At 35.2% G+C, this 27,481-nt stretch overlaps 1 protein-coding gene across 11 annotated transcripts in view; it reads left to right on the plus strand.

The window, feature by feature from the left end:
* NBEA (neurobeachin) overlaps positions 1-27,481 on the plus strand; it is a 739,922-nt gene that overhangs the window by 178,025 nt on the left and 534,416 nt on the right. For all 11 annotated transcript variants that reach the window (XM_031655705.1, XM_031655707.1, XM_031655708.1 and 8 more), the window contains 2 exons: positions 1,862-1,954; positions 19,640-19,748. In XM_031655705.1, the coding sequence (XP_031511565.1) occupies positions 1,862-1,954; positions 19,640-19,748 (202 nt within the window). The remainder of the gene's footprint in view (positions 1-1,861; positions 1,955-19,639; positions 19,749-27,481) is intronic.

Raw genomic sequence — 27,481 nt, forward strand, 5'->3', positions numbered from 1 at the left:
CCCAAGTAGCTGGCATGACAGGCATGTGCCACCACACCTGACTAATTTTTTTTGTATTTAGTAGAGATAGGATTTCACCATGTTGCCTAGGCTGCTCTTGAACTTCTGCGCTCAGGCAATCTGCCCACCTTGGCCTCCTAAAGTGTTAGGATTACAGGCGTGAGCCACCATGCCTGGCCCAGACTGTGAGCTTTTACTCTGGTTCTCAAGACTATTTTTGCTGTTTAATGTTGTATCTTATGATTTCTTGAATGTATTTTTTTTTGACATGTCTGACTTTGCTATTCTCAAACTTGTCTTTTTTCATTACTGATCTTGGTTCCTAAAAGTTTTGAAAATGGATTTCAGTGTTAACCCATACATATTTATGAAAGTGGGATTTGAAAAAAAAGATGTTCCAAAGGAAATGATCACTTTTCTCAGAGTTTATTCTTTAATAGTTTATTCTTTAAATAATCACTTATTCTCATAGTTTATTCTTTTCTCATAGTTTATTCTCATAGTTTATTCTTTAACTATTATTCTCTAATAGTTTATTCTCTAAAAAAGAGAAAAAGAAGCAGTATCATTAACTTCTTTTTTAATAGTATAAGCTCTTCACAAAACTAAAAATAATGAGATTAACTTTAAGCTATTTGTTCTCCTTTGTAAGTATCACTGAAATTGTGAAAATTATATTGCATCTTTTACTAGATTCTCTTGTTCAGCTGAGTACTTTACCTGAAAATATACAATGGCATTTTATTTTTTAAGAAACATATTTAATAAAATAAAGCACACTATAGTGTTTTAGCACCTAAAGAACCTTCTTATATTCTAGAATTAGTTGCCAGTGTATATAGTTGTCATTGTCCCTTCTACTCTATGGAAACAAATTGCTTTTTTTAATAGAAAAAATATGGAATAAAATGTCTAAACACTTACAAATATTATAATGAATATGGCCCTACTTGTATATAGTACTTGAAGTGATTGTATAGGTTAGTTTGTATATTAGTGGAGGCTATTTTGCTCCAAGTAAGAGAAAACCTCTCAAGCTTTTAAAGTAAAAACTGAATAATATATTTGTTAAAAAAAATCTTAAGAGTAGGAACCAGGAATTGGAGGGCTATTAGGAAACAAGTTTGCTTTCTCTGCTGCTTTCTGTAAGCTGTTTAATCCTTCCTTCTATATGTTGACTAGCCTTTCTGAACAGAAACAAAACATTGCTGTTCTAGTTTCTGTTTTAAACAGTTGTCAAATTCAAGAGCCCAGCAAAGAGGAGATATTGTTTCTTAGACCTCATTCCAAATTCGCAAAAAGGAGAAATAACTAGGCAGGTGCCTACCTATTGTCTAATTAGTCATACCAAGAAAACAGGGTTAGGGTGCAGTGGCTCACGCCTGTAATTCCAGCACTTTGGGAGGCCGAGGTAGTCGGATCGTTTGAACACAGGAGTTCCAGACTAGCCTGGGCAATATGGCAAAACCTCACCTCTATACTAAAATTAAGAAAAAACATTTTAAAAAAGAAAGAAAATAGGGTTATCAAGTTTAAATGTTGGGGCCAATTCTTAGAGAGAAGAGGTGTGGCCTAACTAAGCATGTGTCTTAAAACTGAAAATTGTGTTTAGTATGTTGGGAGGCAGTACTTATGAACACCAGTCACATTGCCCTTTTGAGTGTGTGGTTGAAGGACATGTTTAAAGAAAAATGATTAAAGCATGCTAGTTTTTAATTTTTCCAAAGAATTATAATCCTGAGAATAAAATCTTCAGAGAAATTTTATATTTCACATTTGTATAATTTATTTGTAAAGTATATAGTGTGTTTTTGTTTTTAATATTAGTAAGTTTTTAAAAGATAATTTATGTATTTTTTAGGGTGATCTACAAATTACTGGCTTCTAAAAGTGAAAGTATTTGGGTTCAAGCTTTGAAGGTTCTGGGATACTTTCTGAAGCATTTAGGTCACAAGTAAGTTGATATTTGTCGTAATGCATTCTAGAAATAACTATTGAGATTATGTTTTTATGAGTTTTATATGTAATGTGAGATGAAATTTGACTTGAATAATGAAACAGTGGAAAATAATAGCTTTCTGTGATAGAAGTTGCAAAAAATTTTTATAAAATATATTTTATTAGTAGTAGATTATGGAACAAGATTACAATTTAAATAATACAGTTTATTTCTATATTCTTCCTAAAAAGAAAGTATTATCTATTCTGAAGATGTAATAAAATATTTTGTCAAGACAAAACGACGCACATATGGGAATGATTTCAAGGAAAGCTTTCTTGACAAGGAAATACCATGTATATGTTGAGGTCTTTCTGAGAATTGATCTTATGCTTACCTGCTGAGTCGGTATTTGTTATTAGTTTCTAACAGTAGGGTTTATTGATTAATTTTGTGACTTACAGATGCTAGAATACCTCATATCTTTTCCCAAATCCAGAATTTGAATACTTTCTAAGAACACTTTTGGCGTAAGAAACTACTGCTGGCTTAATGGTTGCAATTCATACTACACTATCCAGTGTGTGAATATAGTTTTAAGAGTATATTTTCCTTACAAATGAAGCCAAGGAAGTAGTGCAACTATAATTTAAATGCTACTAGATGAGGTTCCTATCAGAACCTCATTGTTAACTTTTTTTTTGTTTTTTTATTGGTGCTTACTTAAACTTGCAGAGCGCTTATTTGTAATAATCATGAAAACTGCACAAAATTCAGATAAGGCATGTCTAACAAGCTGTATAGCCTAGAAGTTTAAATATCTCTAAAATTTTGGTTCCAAACAATAATTAAGTAAGAGAGACTAGATATGCTATGAATATAAGGAATAGTTCAAACAAGGCCAGGATTGTAGAAAAGGATACACACACACACACACACACACACACACACACATATACATACACACGTACATGGAACTGTAAGTACACTTGGTGACAGAATACTGGGAATGAAGAGCCATATGCTCTTTTTATATTAAGAGATAAAGATCGCTTATTTAACTTCAGTTAATTAAAATAAATTGATTGGACAAAGTCAAAGGATTGTAGCCCAAGATGCAGCCTCCTAAAAATGTCAAGAAAGCACATTAAAAAATTTATAAAAAGATGAAAACTCATTACCAAATTAAAAATAACAAACAATTTCCTGTATAAACATGGTGTTTAAGATGCCCTATTTTCCCCTCTTTTCCTGTAAAATGTATAAATGATACAACAAGAAGTAAAAAATGTACTCTCTTATCACAAATATTATCACAAGTAGAAGACAGATGCAAATATATGAACCCCAGAATATGAGTATCAGCTGCTTAAAGTTGCTAAGGTTGGGTAAAAGCTGTTAAGGCTAAAGAGAAAATACGAAGAGTGGTGAGAGAGTTCAATTATAGCAAATAGGAAGTGTCAGTGAAAGTACAGTTTCTGAAGATGAGAGGCACACCTTAAAATACAAAAATAGATCATTTGTTTAAAATAATAGATATACATATATCATGCCTGATAGCAGAGTTTTTTTTTAATCAGATTGGTTTCAGAAAAGGAGAAGATATATCACAAAGAATTACACAGATGACCTATATTTGTGGCAAGCAGTCTGTCTCTGTAGCTATAGAGAAAGAGAAAGTTTTTGGATTGTGAAAGCAAAAAGATTACCCTTGTCCCTTCTTTTACACATGGTCATGGAAGTGTCCTGCAGACGGATGGTCCACATAAATTAGACTGTATCAAAAGAATTGGCACATCATCAGTGCATGTGTATCAGATAAAAAACATGGAAAAAATAAGTTAAAGTAATCAGTACATGAATAGCACTTAGCAGAAAAATACTGCTATGGAATATAAAGTATTTTGATTTAAAAATTTGCTATCATAAGTTAAAAATAAATAAATAAATAAATACATACATACATATGTAGCTTCTGAGAAAGAACCACTAAACAGAATTTGGAGAAGTAATCCAGCTACTCAGGAGGCTTACGCAGGAGGATTGCTTGAGCCCAGGAGTTTGAGTCCAGCCTGGGTAATGGAGCAAGATCCCCTTCTGGAAAAAAAAAGGTTGTAAGAAATGTTAACATAGTGATATGGTTTGGTTGTGTCCCCCCACCTAAAATCTCACCTTGAATTGTAATCCTCATGTGTGAAGGGTGGGACCAGGTGGACATAATTGGATCACGGGGGCAGTTCCCCCCTGCTGTTCTTGTACTAGTGAGTCACATGAGATCTGATGGTTTTGTAAGCATTTGGCATTTCCCCTGCTTTCCCTCACTCCATCTTGCTGCCCTGTGAAGAAGGTGCCTGCTTCTCCTTGCCTTCCACCATGATTGTTAAGTTTCCTGAGGCCTCCCCAGCAATGCAGAACTGTGAGTCAATTAAACCTCTTTCCTTTATAAATTAGCCAATCTTGGGTATTTCTTCATAGCAGTGTGAGAACAGACTAGCACAGATAGCATGGAAGTATTTAATTACGAGCTAATAAAACATTGGACAAATACTGGAGGAAAAGAACTATACACAAAAAAATAAAATTGGAAATTGCTCAAAGGCGAAACTCTGGCTAGTAACATAGTGAAGTACACAGAAGATAAAAGTGAAAAAAAAGCAAATAATATGAATAGATGAAAACGTGAGTTTAGGATTAGAAAGAAAATGAGCAACATGGGAGAAAAACAAATTACCATAATGGCATAAATCGGCCGGATGTGGTGGCTCACGCCTGTAATCCCAGCACTTTGGGAGGCCGAGGTGGGCAGATCAATGAGGTCAGCAGTTTGAGACTAGCCTGGCCAACATGGTGAAACCCCATCTCTACTAAAAATACGAAAATTAGCCGGGCATGATGGTGGGCACCTGTCATCCCAGCTACTCGGGAGGCTGAGACAGAAGAATTGCTTGAACCTAGGAGGCAGAGGTTGCAGTGAGCTGAGACTGTGCTATTGCATTCCAGAGCCTGGGCAGCAGAGCGAGACTCCGACTCAGAAATAATAATAATAATAATAATAATAATAATAATAATAATAATAATGGCATACATAGAGTTCCCAAATAAGAAAAGCAGAACAGTGGAACAAAACAAATATTTAAATCTATAATTCAATGAAGTCTTGATGTAAGATTTTGCCATTCTTATTTAGAGGACATATTGTGTGCCAGGGAAAACTGACCAAGAATGATTAGCATCAAGGTGTGTTACTGGACTTAAATATAAGAATACTTTGTATATTAGTGCACAAATAAAGAGAAAAATGAGTCTGGCTTTAGACTCTAAAATAATCTTCAATACAAAAATCTATAACAATCATAAGATACTTAAATGAAGAAAGTGGGAGGCAAACTATCCTTTAAGTAAAAAGAATGCTGTCAAACATTTTTAAGCCATACAGCAAATTATTTCTGTGACTAAATTTTGAGGAAATTGCTGGGGATAAAGTCCAACCAAGTAGGAATGACTGGAGAAACTATTGCTAAGGACAGCTGGTGAGCACTGAATAAATTTATGCTAATATATAAAAAGTAAATTCTGATCTATCACAGTAATACCTACATTTATTTTAGTTTTAGTTTTATGGTTAAAATGAATTGGGAGGGGTGAGAAAAGAAGGAAAGCAGAGCAAGTGCAAAGAGTCAGAATTTCCATGTAAGCGAACAGATGAAATATTACAAATATAGGCCTATTGACTAAAATTTGATGATGTAGATGAAAGGAAAAAATTAAGAGCAAATATGGTGATATTTACATTTCTCATAGTAGGGAAATATCTTTTTTAAACAGATGTAGGATTACTTATTCTTTCATAAAGAGATAAGCAGTTCTATAAAATTATAGAGCTTTCAAAATATTTAAGATCTGTATGGATAAAACTAAGAACAATATATGTAATGGAACTTTAAAAAATCTGTAAAGATCAGTAAGCATAACATAAAATATGACATATCTAAGACCAGTCATACTGTCATAAAAAATAAATGTAAAAGCTTTTATACATCACCTGTTGTAAGAAAAATATCACAATTGATCACAGTAATAAAACCCGTTCTATACGCAAGAAACACACCAGAAAACCAAAGTGGTTTTGAAAGGTTAAAAGTAAAAGGATGAGTAAAGATTTACCATATAAGCACAAAGAAAGCAGAAAGTAGAAATCATGATCTTAATATTGGACAAATTAGAATACAAGGCAAAAAGCAATAACCATTAGATAAAGAAGAATTATTTAAAATGATAAAATAGACACATTCATAAAATAGAAATTACAGGAGAAACAGACAGTCAAAGTTTAAAACTTTAAAACAAACTTTAATTCACCTATTTCAGTCCACAAAAAGCCAAAAAATATCTGGAATGGCGGGTTAAGTCTTCTCATCCTTAAACTTGTGGGTTGATGTATAGGAAGATTGGAGTGCTATCATACTGGTTCCAGGGGCTCATGGTGCAGAACTTACAGCTTGCTAAGTTTTATACTACAAGTCAGTAAGTTTAGAGGGTGCTTTGCCTGACACCACCTGCAGCGATCTCATCATTTAAAATACACAGCCATGAGATTTGACCTTGACTCTGTGGATAGTGAAAAATAGCAACTCATCTAAAGGGGCCTACTAGCCAGAGGCAGGATAAGAGAATCATCAAACTATGTACCCGGTGAAGTAGAACTTTGGTGGAGGCTGTTGTGGAACATTTGAATTTCATTTATACAAAGAGCTTTTGAGATTCAAATAGAGTACCAAAGATAATATTCAGCTCTTTTAGCTGATGATTTTTTAACCAGTTCACCCTAATTAGTGGACTTAAGATCTCAAAGCATGGATGAAAAATAGAGAGTGAGAGAAAAGATAAAGCCTTGGAAAGTAAGAGACTTCACATGTGACTATTAAGAGTTCTTAGAAAACTGATGGATGTAAAAACTAGGTATCCTGAAACACTTTGATCTACTAAAAACCTAGAAATGTTGGATAAAAATATGTCAATAATCCTGTTAAATATATAGGTGTGCACACAAAAGTAAGGGAAATTCTCACATGCCAGAAAAGCAAGGTAATTTTAAAATAAGCCATGTGATTTAAAAAACCCTAAGTAACTTGTGGAAATGAAAAGGTAGTAATTACAATTAACACCTATATGGAAACATTAAACAGATTAGACAAAGCTTCAGAAATAATTGGTGAACTGAGAGATAGAACTGAAGAAATTACCTAGAAATCAACACCAATAAACAAGATTACAAACATGAAATTAAGAGAGATAGAGAAAGAAGGAAAGGTTTCAAATATGGCTAATAAGAGTTACAGAAAAGTGGAAGAGAGAATGAGGAAGAGACACTATTCAAAGTAAATTACTAAAGTTTTACAAAATTGATGAAAGAACTGATTTTTCAGATTTTGGAAGTAAAATGAATTCTAATCAGGGAAAATTAGCATGAAATCTTACCACAGAGTGAAACTCCAGAGCCCAACAAGGACAAGGAGAACAACAAAGGGAAGTTAGCCATGTAATATTACAAGAAATATAATATTTTAGTAAAGAAGACAGTACAGTACATATTTGTGAATAAACAGAGCAAAGTGCAGTTCATAGATTGACCCAAATACTTAGTGATTTTAGTGCTAATAAAGGTGCCATCTCTGATGAATAGAGTGAAGATGATTTTAGTGCTAATAAAGGTGCCATCTCTGATGAATAGAGTGAAGATATACTTTAAAAAATGCTGTCTGTTAAAGGAATGGAACAAATGATATATTTTTATTTGCATTTGAAAAGTTAATAGGCAGTTATAACAAATGTACCACTCTGGTAAGAGATGTTGACAGTGGGGAAAGCTGTGTGTATGTAGGGGTAGGGACATATGGGACTCCCTACTTTCTGCTCAATTTTACTGTGAACCTAAAACTTCTCTAAAAATAAAGTGCATTTAAAAGAGAAGGGGAACGTTTTAGGGAAATGAGAAGTCATAAAGTGTTCACTTGTATGGGGGAGCCGTGAGTGATGTGGAAATGTAAGGGATGAGTTGGCTGTAAAATCTCTCTGGGTATCTTTTTATGTCATCGTATATTTTTAACTAGGTAAATGTCTTACTTATTTGAAAAATTAAATGATAAAAGCTGGTATTGCATTATTTAAATATGTAAAAATAAACTTTAAGGCAAAAAATTATTGAGGACGAAGGAGGGCACCATATTATGAAAAAGATGTAATTCACTAGGAATGTAAAACAGTTTCAAATGCATATATACCTAGTGTAGGTGAGTCATAGAAATCTATTATTGACTAAATTTGGAAGAGTATTTTACAAGTTTTAACATATTTTTCTCCTTAAAAGATCAATTACAAAAAATCTCAAAAGTATAATTTGAAAAAAAATTCATTGGCTTGAGTGCCATACACATTCTTTTCAAGCACACAAAACTATAGAAATTATTTAAATGAGGCCATAAAGTAGGTTCAATAAATTTAAACAAATTGTCATACAGATGACTTTCTCTGCAAACAGTGCAGTTAAACAAGAAATCAATGACAAAAATTAAACTTAGAAAATAGAAATATGTATCTTCTAAATAACAAGAAGTTATTCATTATGCAAATTATAAAATGCAGTAATAAATATTTAAAATTATGTATATTTACACTTGTGAGATTTGGTCTAAATGATACTAGAGAAAATTCATAGTTGTAAATATTTATATTAAAAACAGAAAGGTACTTAGGTTTTCATTTTTCTAGGTTCTCAGTTGTGCTTACCTCATTAATTGTCTGCCTAACAAGGCAAAAAAATAATAAAGGGCAGAAGTGAATGAAACAGAAAGCAAGACTATTAAACAGAGTAACAGCAAGGCCAAAAAGCTGTATTATTCACTTATAAAATACTTTTCCATGACTAGCTAGATAAAGAAGGAATCGGCCAGTATTTCACCTAATAAAATTAGTACAACCTTGATACCAAAATTGGATATGGATTATCTAATTATAAGGGAAAGGTGTGGTCAATCTCTCTTATGAACATGAGTCTGTCAGTTACTTTTTAAAAGTGTACAGCATAACCAAGTTGAGGGTAGTCATAGAATGTAAAGGTGGCTTGACATCAGGACAACATTTTATCTATTTATTAACAAAGGAGAATAGCTATATAATTATGTGTGCAAAAAATTTTCATAAAATTCAGTAGCATTCATCATAAAAATTTTTAGCAAACCACAAATAGAAAATAATTTATTAAATCTGGTAACATATGTCTACTGAAAACTTTCCACAGTCCTATTTAGTAATGAAATGTTAGAAGCATCCCCTTTGAATAACTAACAATTAACGAAAGCCTGCTTTGACCACCCCTGTTCGACATCCTATTGGATAATATTTTGGCATTTATATAACACTCCACCTAAAGCTAACAAAATTGTTTTCTAGTGCATATGCAGCATTCTCCAAAATGTATTATGAGTTGGGCTGTAAAATATAAAACAAGTCTCAGTAAATTTAAAAACTAATAAATCAAGCAAAGTATATTATCTGACCACACAGAATTAAATTTGGATGAAAGAGATTTGAGAAATTGCAAGGTATTTGGAAGTAAAGAACGTAACTAATCCCTGAGTCAAAAAAGAAATCATAAAGAACGTTAGACGTTGATTAGAACTGAATGAAAACAAAACCACAGCACAGACTACTTATTGAAAGCTTATGCATTGCTGATGGAATGTAAAATCCTGCAGCCATGTTCCAAAAGGATTTCCTAAAAAGTGTTGCCATACTTAGGAATGTATCCAAAAGAATTGATAACATGTTCATAGCCAGACTTTGCATGAATGTTCTTAGTACTATTGTCATTATTATTGTTGTTGTTATTATTTTGAGACAGAGTCTCACTTTGTTACCCAGGCTGGAGTATAGTGGCGTGATCTCTGCTCAGTGAAACCTCTGCCTCCCATGTTCAAGCAATTCTTCTGCCTCAGCCTCCCACGTAACTGGGACTACAGGTGCGCGCCACCATGCCCAGCTAATTTTTTTGTATATTTAGTAGAGATGGGGTTTCACTGTGTTGGTCAGGCTGGTCTCAAACTCCTGACCTCTGATGATCCGCCCACCTCAGTCTGCCAAAGTGCTGGGATTACAGGCGTGAGCCACTGTGCCCAGCCAGTACTATTATTAGTAGTAGCTCCAAACTAGAAACTATCCAAAAGTCAATCAGCTGATGAATGGATAAACAAAATGTTTTATGTCCATACAATGAAATACTATTGTAATGTATTGAAACAAGCTGCTGATGCATATGAGGACATAATGAGTCCTAAACTATTATGCTAAGTGAAAGAAGCCAGATGCAAAAAACTATATACTATATATTTATGTTTATATTAAATGTCCAGAATGGAAATAAGTGGTTGCATGGTGCTAGCAATGGGAGTGGGAATTAACTGCCAGTGGACACAGGGAACTTTTTAGGATGATAAAAATGACCTACAACTGTATTGTAATGATAGTGGCATGACTTGATATAAGTTTTTAAAATCAATTGTTCATTTACAAAGTGTGTGAATTTTGTGGTATGTGTATTATACTTCAATAAAGCTAGTAAAAATGTGAAAAACAAAATTTAAAACTCTTTGAAAATGCAGGATAATAGTATTATCACCTTGGATTAAGGAAGAATTTCTGAAACAATAAATACACATAAATCATACAGGAAAAAGATAAATTTGACTATTAGAATAAAAAGTACTTTAAAAGATACCATAAAAAGTGAGAAGACAAGGCACAAAGTGAAAGAAGATATTTGCGGTTTATCTCGGATACAATGGATTTGTCTCCTAAACATATGAAAAAATTGTGCAAATAAATTAGAAAAAGAAAATCTGTTAGGATCATGAAGCATATAAACAGACAATTCCCTGAAGAGGAAACTTGAGTTAGCAGTAAATATATGGGTAATATACTCAATTTCAGTAGTAATCAAGAAAGTGCAAATAAAACATGCATTTAATACTCATCAGGATGGTAAATTTTAAAACTGTTGACAGTATCAAGTGTTGACAAAGGATGTACATCAGTGGAAACTCTCCAGTCACTGGTGGAATTATATACTGTTACAATCACATTGAAGAACAATTTACAATTTTTAAAAAGGATAAAGATACTTATACTCTATGACTAAGGAACTCTCTCCTTGATGTAGAGAAACTCTCACGTGTGTGAACAGTGTTCAATATAACATTGTTAATATTAATTAAAAGTTGTAAACAGCATAGAAGAGGAGAACAGAAAAATAAATTAAGGTATATTCATACAGTTGGATATATTCAGAACTGAAAATGAATGATGTAAAGTTACCTTCCACAAATCAAACATAAAGCAATAAAGCAAGTTGCAGAAGGATACATAATAATGATGCAATTTATTTCAATTTCAAAAATATGTGAAGACAAAATTGTAAATTGCATATGAATAGATATTCATCTAATTAAAATTATAAAGACGTACATGGGAATAAAAACCAAAATTTTTGATTATTGGTTATCCTCAAGGAGAGTGTGAAGAATGGGATGATAAACAGGTATCCAGAAATACTAAGTTGGTTGGTGGCTGCAGGAATATTATGCTTTAAAAAAATAACTGAGTAAAGAAACCTATAGCAAACAAAAGTAAAGCAGAAATTTGTTGACACTATAAAAATCAGATGGGATTTGAAAGCCCAGAACACAGTGAGTTGAACCTGAGATTAAAAGTTCAAAAGAGAATGTGGAAGGACATTCTTTATTTTGAAAGGAACAATTTAAGTAGATAGTGTTAAGTTCATAAACGTGAAAACATCGAATAGCGATGTCAAAACTATAAAGCAAAATTCATTTGAGATGCAATAAGAACTTGATAAAATATAATAATGGTATAGATGACTATCTCTCTCAGAATGGGACCAATTGATAATACATACAGATATAGAGAAATTGAACTAATACATACAGATATAGAGAAATTGAGTAATAGATTCATAAAACCTGGCGCAGTAGATATATGTTCAATCTTACATATTTTGAGGATATACTTCATGGCTAAAGAAAAAAAAAAAAAAAAAAAAAAAAAAAAAAAAAGCGTCATGTCCTGGGCCATAAAATGAAAAAGCAGACAAAGTAGACATTTTATTGGATACTGCTTCCTGACCATAATGTGATAAAATTGGAAGTAAAAAAAGGAATTATGCAGAATATCTTACCTACGTAGAAATTAAGAAGCAGTGTCAAGATATCCTTTAGAGAATAGAAGAAAATAAAAGAAAAATTGGAAATTATCTAAAATTTTCTGTACTTTATAGCAAAAACTCTTATCAGAAATAAATACCTCCATTATTGAAAAATAAAGATTAAAAGAGGGACTTTGTACTTACATTACAACATTAATTAAAGTACAATGAAGTATTAAGTACAAATTAGTAAGGGTATAGGCTAACATGAAGAAACTAGAAGAATAAAAACTGTTGAACTGTTGAAAGGATCACTGACTACAAAGCTGATGTTTTTAAGGAACCAACAAAATGAATCAAACTTTCCCATACCTCACTGAGGTAAAATAGAGAGAAACTTTTGAATAAGGAAAGCCTTTTTAAATTACAGGATAGATTATAATGATTATAAGAAAAATACAGTACATTAGGATGACATATAAGAGATCCACTTCTAATTCTTGGTAATAACATCATTTTGTTCTGTATATTTTTATGTGTTCATTTATTCAGTTTTTCACACATATACATAGTACTTCTGCCATCAATTAAAAATGGGAAGGGCAACAACAAGTTATTAATAAATAAGATAAAACTACAGGAGCACAAAACATGCCCTGTTTTGCTTCACTAGTAATCATCAACAAAGCTATCCTATGCTCCCTTAGTGCAGAACTGTGTTTTGATATAGTTTCCATGTAAACATTGGTGCATATAGCATTGAGTTCCTATACCTTACCCTCCATTCTAGCCTCAAAATAAAATGCTGGGGAGATGTAGGTTAAAATCTGAAATAATATTACAACTGTCCTGACAGATTGAAGAAGAACAGAAAGTGTAATAATATCCACCGGTTGAGTAACTATTGCTTCTTACTACAGAATAATATATACAATAATAGCCAAAGGAAATTGGAAATGTAAATACAATTATAAATTGTTTCCTGAAAACCATTAAAAAATTAAAAATGCAGTAAATGGAGAGCTATGCTGTGTACCTTAATGGGAAAGACTCAATTATATAAAGATAGAATTGTAATAAATCAGTTTGTAAACAATGTCATTCTGATAAAAAATTTTTTTTATTTAAAGGTTAAACTCTTCAAAAGCTAACTCAGATGAACAAATGAGTAAAAATGTCAATAGAAGTTTGAAGAATAAGAATAATGAGTAGTGTAATAAGTCTAGTAGACTTTAAATCAAGGAATAAACTTAGACAAGGGGTGTAGAATGAAGGCACAGAAACACATCCTGATATTTATATTTGTTTAGATACTAGAAACATAATTAAAATGTGAATTATTCAATAATTGGCAGTGGGAAATCATTTAATTTCTGGATCGAAGGCGGAGAAGAAGCCTTCAAACCATATCACCACACCCAGCACCTCCCCCCCCACCATAAAAAAAAAAAAAAAAGAAAACCCCAAACCACAAACATTTTACAAAGAATACACATTTGGAATTGTGGACTTCCAGATCAAGTTGATAAAGAGAGATGAAAGAATTTCCCTTGTCCAAACCTAATGAAATAAACATTATATAGTAACATAGAGACTCTCCCCCTCCGAAACAGCAAATTCAAATGTGACCAGACAAGGAAAGCAGCATCACATAAAGCAGTGCATTCAAAATATTGACAGTTAAAAAAAAGAACCCAAAGATTCTGGAGTGACTTTGTAAGTATCCTTCCCTTATTTCTATCCCTGCAAAGTCAACAGAATTCCTAGATTTCTCCCTTAATAATCCCCACATTGGAGTGACAGGAATTGATTGGGTATGCCTGGTTTTTGTTCTTTAGTACTTTTGGTGAGTGAAAATAGTTCTTTTTTGAAACACGGAGAATGAACTGAGATTGATGTTCTGTGATGAAAGTGGGATTCCAAGTTTTTGTATTAATATGTCATACTGAGGGATCAAGTCAATGCCTGAAACAATTTCCTATTGGAAATGAGATATAGTCCCTTAAGTAATGTATAGAAAAAGCACACCATCTTCTAGGAAAATTTGACAGAGAATGATAACACTAAGACATATAGTATTTAAATCAGAGTTCAGTGATTAAAAAAAAAGAGTTCCTAAAAAGAAAATGAGAAAACTAGGCAAAAAAAGAAGTACTTTCAAATGGTTAAACGTTTGGCCGGCCTCAGACTTCTCCCAGTTGAATTCAGTGCCAAAAGAAATAAGGCAATGTCTGCAAGTTCTGAAAGAAGGTGTGACCCGAGAATATTATATCCTGCCAGATTGTTAAGTATGTAGACATCAGGTCAGAATTCAGAAGACAGACTTCTTCGTCTCCTCTTGAATGGCATCCCCAGTCAATTGAGAGCTGAGTCAAAAGAAAAACCAGAAATGGTGAAGACAAGGTCAAGGAAGTGAATTCGTTTGAAATAGAGAAAGACCCAGCAATTCATACATAACAGCAGTGTTACGATGAAAAAAATTTAAGTGTTTTAAACCTTGATGTTCAGATAGCAATATAACTCACAAAAATTAGGTGACCTAAAGTGTGAGGATGGTAATTATCTGTCTTTAATATAAAAGAGTAAACTGATACTTTCTAAAATTGAAATGTTTAGTTAATTAATTATGTAACACTTTGTTTTTACTCAATTTTTTTAAGCCTCATAAAGATTTTTAATTAAAAAAAGCCTTTCATGTGGTAAAGAAAGTCATCTGAAGTTTTAAAATTTTTTTTATTGTTTCATGTCCTTTTCTTTCTTTTCTGTTAAATGTAAAATTATATTTGATGCTTTTTATTTAAAATAAAATTTAGTATGAGTTTCTTCTATCCTTCTTTATTCCCTCTTCCTTCCCTTCTCCTTTCTTGCCTTCTCTTATTCTCCATAAAAAGATATTTAGTGTTTATTGTTATTTATTGTGTTACTTTTAGGTAGTAGTATTTTAAGCGTTGTACTTTCTATTTCCCTATACTTTATGAATTTCTATGTTGTATATGATTTACAAAAGCAATTACATAATTATGAAAAATGAGTTAAAATAAAAATCATTTTAAAATGCTATAGTAGAAAGAGTGAATATTAAGTATAAATGAAGAAATGACAGGATCAAAACTTAAAATGATAGATTTTATTCAAGAAAATTATAAAAACCTTTTATTGCCACAAAATCCCTTGAAATTCAGAAAGTGGAGAATATTTGTCAATGAGTTGACAAAGTAATAATTTTCCTGATATTATTAGAGATCTTATAATTAGTAGAAAAAAGATGAACACACATAAAAAATGGGTCACAGGACAGTATCAGGAAGTTCTTGGAAGTAGTATAAATGCTTAGAAACTTTCAATTGATCAGCAATTCTTGTCAGTGAAAATAAGATCTAGTTTTTACATACCAAACTAACTATTTTTCTGATTGTTATAATACATAGGGTTGGTAAAATGCATTTATACCTTAATAGTAGAAATATAAATGTACATATTTTTGGAGGTCAGTTCAGCAAAGTCTCATAAAAATTAAAATATAAAAAGCTTTTAACCTGATTTCAGTTTTTATCCTAAGGAAATAGTCATGATTATGCCCAAAGATGTGTCTAAAGGAAAATTTTATTTATGGTAGAAAAAAATGGGAAATTACATAAATGGCTAACAGTAGTGAATGGATAAAACAATTATGCTACTCTTTTTTTTTTTTTTTTTCCGGAAATGGCGTTTTGCTCTGTTGCCCAGCTTGAAGTGCAGTGATGCAATCTCTGCCCACTGCAACTTACACCTCCCATGTTCAAGTGATTATCCTGCCTCGGCCTCCTGAGTAGCTGGGATTACAGGTGCCTGCCACCGTGCCTGGCTAGTTTTTGTATTTCTAGTAGAGACAGAATTTCACCATGTTGGCCAGGCTGGTCTTGAACTCCTGACCTCAAGTGATCCTCCCACCTCAGCCTCCCAAAGTGCTAGAATTACAGGTGTGAGCCACTGCGCTTGGCCAATTATGCTCCATTTTTCTTATCAGTTATATTTTATGACACTGAAAAATACACAGTATATTGTTGATTTAAAGTAAACAAAGTATAAATTACCTTATATAGAACAATTTCCATTGTATTCCCCTCATCCTCTCATTTATATCTGTGTGTCATATGTGGATTTATATGCATAGCAATTAATCTGTATATAAAATGATATTTATAATGATTATGTCGGGTTACAGAATTATGGGGTTTCTTTTCTTTTTTGTTTTCTTTACTGTTTTCACGTATACTCTGAATTTGTTACAAGAAGTATCTTTTTTTTTTTTTTGAGACAGAGCCTCACTCTGTTGCCCAGGCTGGAGTGCAGTGGTGCAATCTCAGTTCACTGCAACCTCCGCCTCCCAGGCTCAAGTGACTCTCCTGCCTCATCAGCCTCCCAAGTAGCTGGGACTATAGGTGCATGCTGCCACGCCCAGCTAATTTTTGGATTTTTAGTAGAGATGGGGTTTCACTATGTTGGCCATGCTGGTCTTGAACTCCTGACCTCAAGTGATCCGCCTGTCTCGGCCTCCCAAAGTGTTGGGATTACAGACATGAGCTCCCACACCTAGCAACAAGAAGCATCTTTGACCACCCCACAAAAAGATTGTTTTGTGAGGAAGAGAATTGAAATACATTTCAGTGGAATGTATAGTAAGCTAATACATCTATAATGTGCATGATTACAAGATTCTGTAAAAATATAGATGACACTCTTGATCCATGTGGGCAGAAGTCCTGTCAAACTCAAGATATAAGCAAATCAGCACTAAAACTGAAGTCTCTTTAGATCTTAAAGGTAATTTTGATATTAGTTTTTCCAGTAAATGTCCCCCTGAAGCCTTTCCTGAACTAAACCCACAGAGCTAGGTCTTTCATTAGAAGTCCTATAAGGAACAAAATCATGTGATGTACAGGGGCAGTGCACCATTTCCTGCCTAATATGATGGATGGTATTTTGTTTATCTCTTGACTGCTGTGCAGCAAAATTTATGGTAAGTATTGTTTTAAAGCAAACTATAGGAGGAAGCTGACTTGTCTCTTCCCTGGTGTATGCACAGTATCTTCAAGTTTCCCCCAAACCTAGAATTAAGCACCTGTATAAACATTTGCATTGGAGGAGATAATCAAGAGGGCAAGGATTTCTTTGGTAGCTGAAGTAGCACAGTTAAGAAAGTATTCTAAATTTCAGATAGCCTACTTAATTAATTAGTTCAGTTTTTTGAGACCGGGTCTCACTCTGTTGTTCAGGCTGGAGTGCAGTGGCACAAGCCCACTGCAGCATTGATCTCCAGGAATCAAGTCATCCTCCCCTTCTTGAGTAACTGGGGATGAGAGGAGCCTGCCACCATGCCCAGCTAATTTATTTATTTATTTTATTTTATTTTATTTTATTTTATTTTATTTTATGTAGTAGAGATGAGGTCTTGCTGGGTTGCCCAGACTGGTCTTGAACTCATGAGTTCAAGTGAGCCTCCTGCCTTGACCTCCCAAACTGCTGGGATTACAGGCATTAGCCACTGAGCTGGCCTTCAGATAGACTAATTTAGACATATGTTTACCAGCTCCTTGTAACAGAGATCTGTTTCAAGGTCTGTGCTTTGTCATTTGTTCTTTCCTGATTGGGAGCAAAGGAACACTTAAGGCCTCCTTTTCTTGGGCTAGGCTTGAGTTGGAAGAGATTTAAACCTCCCTTCCATCGTCCCATAATACTCATTAGCCCTGTATTTTTTTTAATAGCCATTTGACCTTTTTCAGTCATATTTAAGTGTTTTGCAAACACAGCCACAGGACAGATGCCCTAGCTTCCTTTTGAGTTTAGGTAATTTTCCTTTTTCCTTGCCTGGACTGAGGCGGATAGGGTAAGGGGATCAACAGTCCTGTGCCTTTTGTTATGGAGTGTGGCACTTGGAAGCTGATGTTAGAAGAGACCTTTTGCAGATGAATGGTACCCACATAAATGGTTCATTTGATTTCTGTATTAATTATGGTAGCAATAGCTGCCATAACTGATAGATAATGAAATTCTAGTCACTTACCAGGTAGTATTTTATTTCATGTTCACTTAAAATCCAAATAGGCTTTCCCAAGCAGTTGATTATCTTACAGTGATTTAGAGACCCAGGCAGCTTCTCCCACCTTGTGGCTCCATTGTCTTCCTTCTGTGGATCTGTGTTGCTGGCTTGCAGAAAGAGCATGGAAAATGTGCATGAGTGCTTTTCCTGTGGGTCAGGCCTCAAAATAATCTATAACTGTTCTGTTCACATTTTATTGGCTAGAACTCAGTTAAATAGCCACACTTGGCTATAAGAGAGGCTGGAAATGTAATATAGATGTGGACCCAGGAAGAAAGGAACCAGAGTTTGATGATTACTTTGTCAGACTGTGTCACAGTTGCCAAAACCAGAGAATAGAAAATTGAAGAAAGAAATGAAATACTGAGAGCTGGGAGAGAAGATGATCCAGATTTTGAATTCTTTTTCTTTTTTTTTTTCTTGAGACGGTGTCTCACTCTGTCCCCCAGGCTGGAGTGCAGTGGCACGATCTCGGCTCACTGCAACCTCCACCTCCGAGGTTCAAGTGATTCTTCTGCCTCAGCCTCCTGAGTAGCTGGGACTACATGCGTGTGCCACCACGCCCGGCTGATTTTTGTATTTTTAGTAGAGATGGGGTTTCACCATATTGGCCAGGCTTGTCTCGAACTCCTGACCTCGTGATCCGCACACCTCAGCCTCTGAAAGTGCTGGGATTACAGGCGTGAGCCACTGCTCCCGGCCCAGATCTTGAATTCTAAGGAAGTAACACAAATGAGAGGCCGGTAGTAATTCTTGAGCTAGAGCTAAGAGTTCCAGGATGGTTCCTTTAATGGAACCTTCTATCCTAAGTGTGGGTGTGGGAGGGACAAAATTAAATCAGGCAACATTAAGTAGAAAGGTATTTTTTAAATCCATTGGTAGACCACAAATACAAGCAATGATGAACTCTCTTTAATTATGCAGAATTATTTTGTTTTATGACCCCAAAATTAAGCTATCGTATTTACTTTTAACCATAATTTTAGTTCTTGATGTTAAGGTTTGTTACAGTCTATGTTATAAACTTTGAATTTGGATAGAAATGATTTAAAAATTATGTGGTCTCTATGTTAGGGGAAACCAATAGTTTTAACCCAATAAAATCACTTCTAAATAGTTATTTGAAATTTGAAAATAATAACAATGACATTTATGTAATATTTCAAAATCTGTACATTTCACATTTTAGTTCACACAGATATTTTATTTGAAAAGTTTTTAACAGTCTTGGAACTTTAGGACACAGTTGTGTTACAAACTGTTGTTTCTATAGATGGAAGTTCATAAAAATAATTACTTGTATTATTCTGTATCTGCTTGTAAATTGTTCTCTCTTATCTAAAAGTCATGTGAGCAGAGAATCCAATGTGTTTCATGGTGTTTTATTTTTCCCCCTTCTCTCCAGGAGAAAAGTTGAAATTATGCACACCCATAGTCTTTTCACTCTTCTTGGAGAAAGGCTGATGTTGCATACAAACACTGTGACTGTCACCACATACAACACACTTTATGAGGTAAAAATAAAAAATGTGTGATGAAAGTTTTAAGTGTATACAGTGGAAACCCTCTAAATCTATGCAATTGAGATGAGTAGTTGGTCTGTTAATCTAAAAGCTAATTAAACCAGAAAATGGTTTAATGGTAAAAAATGAATACATACTTTATATTTTTATTTTATTTTAAAACATATCCATGTACAAGTTTTGCCAATCTCTTTATGTCTATCCAAGAGCTTTTCTTCTAGTATGGGTTGGCTGACTGGCTTCACACAAAGTCTTTCTCACATAAACTACATCCATTACATATTATATATTAGTTCTACTTTCCCATCCCCACCCCTCTGTTTTTTTCCTCTCCTTCCTACTCTCTCCCTTTCTGCTTCTATTAGCTATATCCACTGCCAATATTAAGCTAGAGTTGCTACTGGGATAAATTTAGGTAAGAATTATTTGTAAAAATGATATCTGGAAGCATCTTTGGATCTCATCATTTCAATTTAGAAGTTCCTTTTTTATCACTTCCAACAAATGGAACAGTTTTGGGTTCAGTATTTTCTACGAAATGTGTATACTACCTTACAAGAGTGGCTACTTTCATTTTTAAATGCTAGTAAAATGTTAGTAATGTCCCCTTACATTAACCTTAAGTCTGCTTTTCCTATAACTCATCTTCAGTGGTCCCAGTTTTTTTTTCTCTAGCCTAAGAGCTAACTGCCAGCATCCATTTTTGTATGGCTCTAAGTTAAGGATGCTTTTTTATATTTCTAAATGGTTGAAAATAATCAAAAAAAGAATAATATATGAGTTGTAAAATTTATAGGATTTTCAAATTTCAGTGAACACAGTCACACTCATTTGTTTAGCTATTGCCTGTAGCTGCTTTGTGCCACAACCACAGAGTTATAAAGAGTTGTAACAAGAATATTTGTTATGCTCTCCTCACCTTGCACTGTTGCTTGGCAAACTAGAAATTACAGAGATGTAATAACTCAACAGTGTTTCATGTACCGCCTGTATTGCCAAACCTAAGTTTTCTGCTTTTAAATACCAGTGCATACCCATCATGTCTAAACAAGAAGAAAAATGGATTTCTAATCTCACACTTTGAAATACGGCAGAGTGTAGATTATTTTGTTATAGATTTAGATGAAAAGACTTTGCATCTGTTATACAAGGGCATTATAGTCATGCTAAGAGAAAACTTACAGGTACTACCAAATATCCATAATATTATGCCTAACTTGGAAGAGCAGTGGTCAGGAAACATAAAACAGAATATCTCATCATTGTAGATTTATTTATAAAAATGTTTTTAAAATGAAAATGAGAGACATTGAGAAAGGCAGATGCTGAGATTCTGAATGAAATTGTACTATAATTTTGAATTAACCTGTAGTTTCAGTTACTTGGAGGGCTGAGGCAGGAGGATTGCTTGATCCCAGGAGGTCAAGGCTGCACTGCGCTGAGATTGCGCTGCTGCACTCCAGCCTGAGTGACAAAGTGAGACTCTGCCCCCTTCAGAAAAACAAAACAAAACAAAGACAAAAACAAATTTACTCTTCTCTAATACTGTTTCTTTTCATGTAAGCCATGGAACAGATCAACTCAGTTTCAGATTTTGCACAGTCCTCAAACAGGATAGGTTTTACATTTTTTTTAATTTGGAGATTTTTCTATTTCAATTTTATTTTTTCTTTTAAAAAATTTTTATTATATTTTAAGTTCTAGGGTACATGTGCACAACGTGCAGGTTTGTTACATAGGTCTACAGGTGTCATGTTGGTGTGCTGCACCCATTAACTCATCATTTACATTAGCTATTTATCCTAATGCTATCCCTCCCCCAAACCCCCACCCCCTGACAGGCCCCAGTGTGTGATGTTCTCCGCCCTGTGTCCAAGTGTTCTCATTGTTCATTTCCCACCTGTGACTGAGAACATGCAGTGTTTGGTTTTCTGTCCTTGTGATACGTTGCTGAGAATGATGGTATCCAGCTTCATCCATGTCCCTACAAAGGACATGAACTCATCCTGTTTTATGACTGCATAATATTCCATGGTGTATATGTACCACATTTTCTTAATCCATTCTGTCATTGATGGACATTTGGGTTGGTTCCAAGTCTTTGGTATTGTGAATAGTGCCATGATAAACATACGTGTGCATGTGTCTTTATAGCAGCATGATTTAAAATTCATTGGGTATATACCCAGTAATGGGATCACTGGGTCTTTGGTATGTCTGGTTCTAGATCCTTGAGGAATTGCCCCACTGTCCTCCACAATGGTAGAACTAATTTACACTCCTACCAACAGTGTAAAAGCATTCCTATTTCTCCACATCCTCTCCAGCATCTGTTGTTTCCTGGCTTTTTTTTTTTTTTTGTACATTAAGTTCTAGGGTACATGCGCACAATGTGCAGGTTTGTTACACATGTATACATGTGCCATGTTGGTGTGCTGCACCCATTAAATCATCATTTACATTAGGTATATCTCCTAATGCTATCCCTCTCCCCTGCCACAATAGGTGTGTGATGATCCCCTTCCTGTGTCCAGGTGATCTCATTGTTCAATTCCCACCTATGAGTGAGAACATGCGGTATTTGGTTTTCTGTTCTTGTGATAGTTTGCTGAGAATGATGGTTTCCAGCTGCATCCATGTCCCTACGAAGGACATGAACTCATTCTTTTTTATGGCTGCATAGTATTCCATGGTGTATATGTGCCACATTTACTTAATCCAGTCTGTCACTGATGGACATTTGGGTTGGTTCCAAGTCCTTGCTATTGTGAATAGTGCCGCAGTAAACATATGTGTGCATGTGTCTTTGTAGTAGCGTGATCTATAAGGCTTTGGGTATATGCCCAGTAATGGGATCGCTGGGTCAAACTGTTCTAGGTCCTTGAGGAATCGCCACACTGTCTTCCACAATGGATGAACGTTTACAGTCCCACCAACAGTGTAAAAGTGTTCCTATTTCTCCACATCCTCTCCAGCACCAGTTGTTTCCTGATTTTTTAATGATCGCCATTCTAACTGGTGTGAGATGGTATCTCATTTTGGTTTTGATTTGCATTTCTCTGATGGCGATTGATGATGAGCAAGATGGGGGAAAAAAGAGTGTTTTCGGATGTGTTCAATTAAATGAAAATCAAATTTCGGGGTCTGCAAATAAAAGGTTTTGTTTGTTTGGGTTCTTTTAGGAAAAGTACAGAGATTTATTGCAAAGAGAAAAGTACACACTCAGGAAAGGGGAGTGTGGACTTACTTAAGAGAGAGTTGCATGCAAGGGTTTTTGGGGCTGCTACCTTTATGAGTTTCTTCTAAACAAGGGATGGAATATTCATCAAGATTACTGTAAACAGGTAGATATTTCTCAGAACTGTGATGCTATCTAGTTTTACTCCAAATATGGGTGTTCCTGTAACCATTATGGTACTGATGGGTGTGTGATTTTGTATGTTAGTGAGTGTGTAATGAGGTCCTAGGTGAACCTCCATCAAATCCAGTGCCATAGTGGGTCCCATCAGCCTTAGCTATCTTGGCTCTCATCCTGGCTTTTCAGGGTCTTATCAACCCCTAGCTTCTGCAGCTATTTCAATAGTTTCCTTTTGCTAGTCATGTGAAATTGCTGCCTGGAGTTTTTTATTCTCCTGCAACCACCCTTATTATTCCTGTTTCATTTCCCCTTCCCCTTCAGAGATTTCCATCTCTTATTCTTAAGGGTTGATGAGGGAGAAGGCTGGTCTTCTTTATCTACTTCCTGCTGATTAGAGATGTTGGCCTTGCCTCCCAAGGGCGTGGAAATCTCTGGCTGCCTGGCCTGAGGGCTCTAAGGGTGAGTTATCAGGAGACTCTGAATCCAAGGGAGGGATTGGAATCATTGCATGACTATCATTTTGACATGGAACTGTTGTAATGTAAAAGACACAAAATTTACAAAGAGGTTAAACAAGTAAGGACAAAGATTCATAGTAATAAGAGAGCTATTGAAGGTCAAAGGAAAGAACCACATCACAATTGGTAGGTATCCTTTGATGGAGTCCCAGATGGTTTGAGCAGTGGGATTGTATTGAAATTATGTAGCCAGGTAGCCTGTTAGTAAATCTTTTGAACTTTCAGTTCAACTAATCCTGAATTGTTAATATAAGAACAGGTGTGTTTTATTACTGTGCAAACCCCACTTTGTTCAGCTAGAACATAAAGCCTCTTGTTGTTTCCTTGACCATTCAAGCAGTTCATGCTTTGACCCTGTTAGAGCTTCATACAGTAGCTTAGCAATGATTCTAAATCCTGGGATCCAAATCTTGCAAGTTCCTGTCATACCCAGGAAAGTTTTGAGTTACTTCTTCAGTTGTAGAGGCCTGACCTTTAAGATAGCTTCCTTTTGTTCAATGGACATGGTATAGTTTCCTGGGCTTAAGATGTACCCCAGATATTTTACTTCCAGTTTAGAAATCTGGGCCTTGGATGGAGAGACTGGATACGCTTTCTCCCAGGAAGTTTAGAACTTGAATAACATTCTTATCTGAGGCCTCTTTAGTGGGTCTGCATACAAGGATGTCACCCACATATTGGAGTATGGCTTCCCTTTCTGGCTCTAGTTACCGTAATTCTCTTGCCAAGGCATTTCTGAACAAGTGAGGGCTATCCCTAAAGCTCCGAGGCAGTATGACCCAGGTATACTGCCAGGAAATACTATTTTCAGTATTAGTTCACTCAAAAGCAAACAAATAGTGACAGTCAAGGCATAGAGGATATAAGAGAAAGCATCCTTAAGATCTAATATCATGAACCAATTGGTGTCTTCTGATATTTGGGTAAATATGGTAGAAGGATTTGGCACTATAGGATGTAGGGGAATTACAGCCTCATTAATAGTTCATAAGCCTTGAACTAGACAATATTCTTCATTTTGTTTTTAGACAGGGAGGACAGGACTATTACAAGGAGACTGACATGGAACTAGGAGGCCATGTTTTAAAAACTTCTTGATTAGAGGTTAGAGTCCTCACCTGGCTTCTTGTTTGAGGAGATATTGATGCTTATGTGGGAAATTACTTTTGTCTTTTAAAGAGGTAATCACTAGCTGACCACGTATTGCTTTGCCAGGAGTTTTTTGATTTCATACTTGTCGTTCCATTTCCAGATCTTATTTTGGAAGGAATCTCCTGTTTGTCTGATACTGGTAATGAAAAAACAAGTATTGCCAGTACTTCAAAGGAATGTTTCCCAGGGCCTGATAAATGTAAAGTGACTCCAACCGTGGCCAGGAAATCCCATTCCAATAAAGAAATGAGGCATAGAGTTTTGTAACCTGAAGCTCAGGGGTAAGGTAAAGTGTTTTGATTTTGGAGTGCCATCAACATCCATGACAATGCAGTTATTGGAAGATAAGGTCCAAGAGTGGCCTTTAGGACAGAGTAACTTGCCCCGTAGCAATTAAGAAATTATTATTCTTTCCTGCCGTGTCAAGTCACCCAAAGCTCCTTAGTTGTGATGACCATGCTTTTGTGGGAGCCACCAGGAACCTTGGGTCCCTTCAGTCCTCAGTTATAACCATTATGGCATCAAGTTTCCTTCTCTCCCTTTGGAGCTGAGGGCAATCCCTTTTCCAATGGCCCTCCTGCTTGTAGTGAGGACAGGGTCTGGTTGGGGTCCCTTGGCTGGGACAGTTATTGGTACTGTGTCACAGCTCCCCACACTTGAAGCAGCAACCATTACCTTTAAGTTTTCTGGGAGGTCTGCTTGGTCCATGGGTGAAGTGTACCTCTGGGTGACCCTGAGTTGCAGGATGCTGCTTATAGTGACTGCTATCATTTGGGCCTGCTGCTATCTCATCGTTTGCCATGCTAGGTCCTTTCAGCATATTCAGCCCTATCCCTATTATTGAATTCCACATCAAGCATTTCATTAATAGGCATTTGGGATCCCAAAGCCAATTTATGTGGTTTCCTTCTGATGTCAGGTGCTGACTGGCTAATAAAGCGTGTCCCAAGTAAAGTTTGGCAAGCATCAATATTGGGGTCAATGTTAGTGTATTTTCTTAGGGCCTTCACAAGGCATCTCTGGAACAAAGCTGGGTTTTCATCCTTTCTTTATTTCTCTTATTTTATTATAGTCCACAGGCTTGGTGTTATATTTTTCATTCCCTTCACTAAACAAGTCACCATATGATTTCTTTTTCTTAGATCAATTTGGCCCTGTTGATAGTTCCAGTTAGGGTCTTTGTTAGGCAAAGATGTGGCCCCCATACCATATTCTTCAGAGTCCCCAGATGACAGATTGTTATCATAAGCCTGGGCCTTTGCCCAAATATGCTGCTTTTCTTCAGGGGTGCAACGCATGGACAAGATGATATGAATGTCTCCCCAAGTTAACTCAGATGAGAGTGAGAAAGCCCAGAATTCCTTCATGAATTTAGTTAAAAATCAAAGGTACATGCACCTGATGAATGATCCCAGCATCCCCATTGGCTACCTCCGTAAGTGGACATAACTTAGAATGGTCTCTTAGGAGGGTAGGAAACACCACTGCAGGTGACCCCATCAGGGCTCGGTTCCTGATAGGGAAGGTTATATATGGTGTTAAGGAGGCGGACTAGTAAGAGTCAGGATGCTGGAGACAGTGGAACTAGGAGAAGACTGGGGAGTTAAAGGTGGAGCTGGGTAAGAGGGAGAAGCCGTGGGTGCCAGACTGTGTCTAGGTTAGGAGGTGAGGGAAGGCTCCTGAGAGGTATATTTCCCAAAAGGGGATCATTTAGGATATCTGGTTCCCCATTTGGTTCCCTTAAAGGAAGGGGTGTGAGCATAACAAAGGTGGGAATTCCTGTGAAGCTCAGGGTTTTGATAAAGAGCTATGAAGGCCTGTACATACAATATTTGAGTCAATTTTTTCTTATGTTCACAAAAAAGATCTAATTACAAGATGGTATTAAAATGTAGGGTCCTGTTCTTTGGCTATTGTACTCCATTTTCTGAAAGAGAGTTACTGTTGGCTTTGACTTGTTCTTGGGACAACCGACTGCGAGTGATTCTAAAATGGGGCTGATGATGCTCCAGGCTGGCTCATCATAAAGATAATACTGGTGGACTGGGTGAGATTTCCAAACACTGGTGGGACCTTCACCCCAGCTGGTGTTCAGGCTCTTGATAATAGGAGTTCAAGGATGAGTCAGAAAATAGTGATAGCATGGAGATTTCTTGCAAAGAGAAAAGTACAAACTCAAGATAGGGGAGTGTGGGTGTACTCAAGAGAAATAGTTGCATGCAAGGGGGTTTAGGGCAACTTCCTTTATGCAGAAATAAAGTTTAATAGAACATAACTCATTAAGTAAAGTCCATTGGTCACTTGACATTACAGAGTTGAGTAGTTGTAATGGAGATTATATGATCCACAAATCCTAAAATACTATCTGATCTTATCTATAAAAAATTTGCTGACCACTGCTCTACAGCAGTACAGAGAAATTTAACTCCCCTCTGTTGTTCTTTTTATTACAGTCTGTATTATATTCTTCTATCAGAATTAATATTCATCATTGCAAAAATTTGGAAAATGTAGAAATGCAACAAAATAAAATTTAGCAATTATGTCTGATTCATACTTAAGAATATATATATATATATTTCTCAACTCATACACATATGCACACACAACTTTTATAAAATGTTATCCTAAATATAGTTTTCTTGTACAGCTTTTTGCACTTATATTTACAAATATATTTATCACAAAATATTCAT

The sequence above is a fragment of the Papio anubis genome, chromosome 15 (genome assembly GCF_008728515.1).
Source record: "Papio anubis isolate 15944 chromosome 15, Panubis1.0, whole genome shotgun sequence".
Classification (NCBI taxonomy): domain Eukaryota; kingdom Metazoa; phylum Chordata; class Mammalia; order Primates; family Cercopithecidae; genus Papio; species Papio anubis.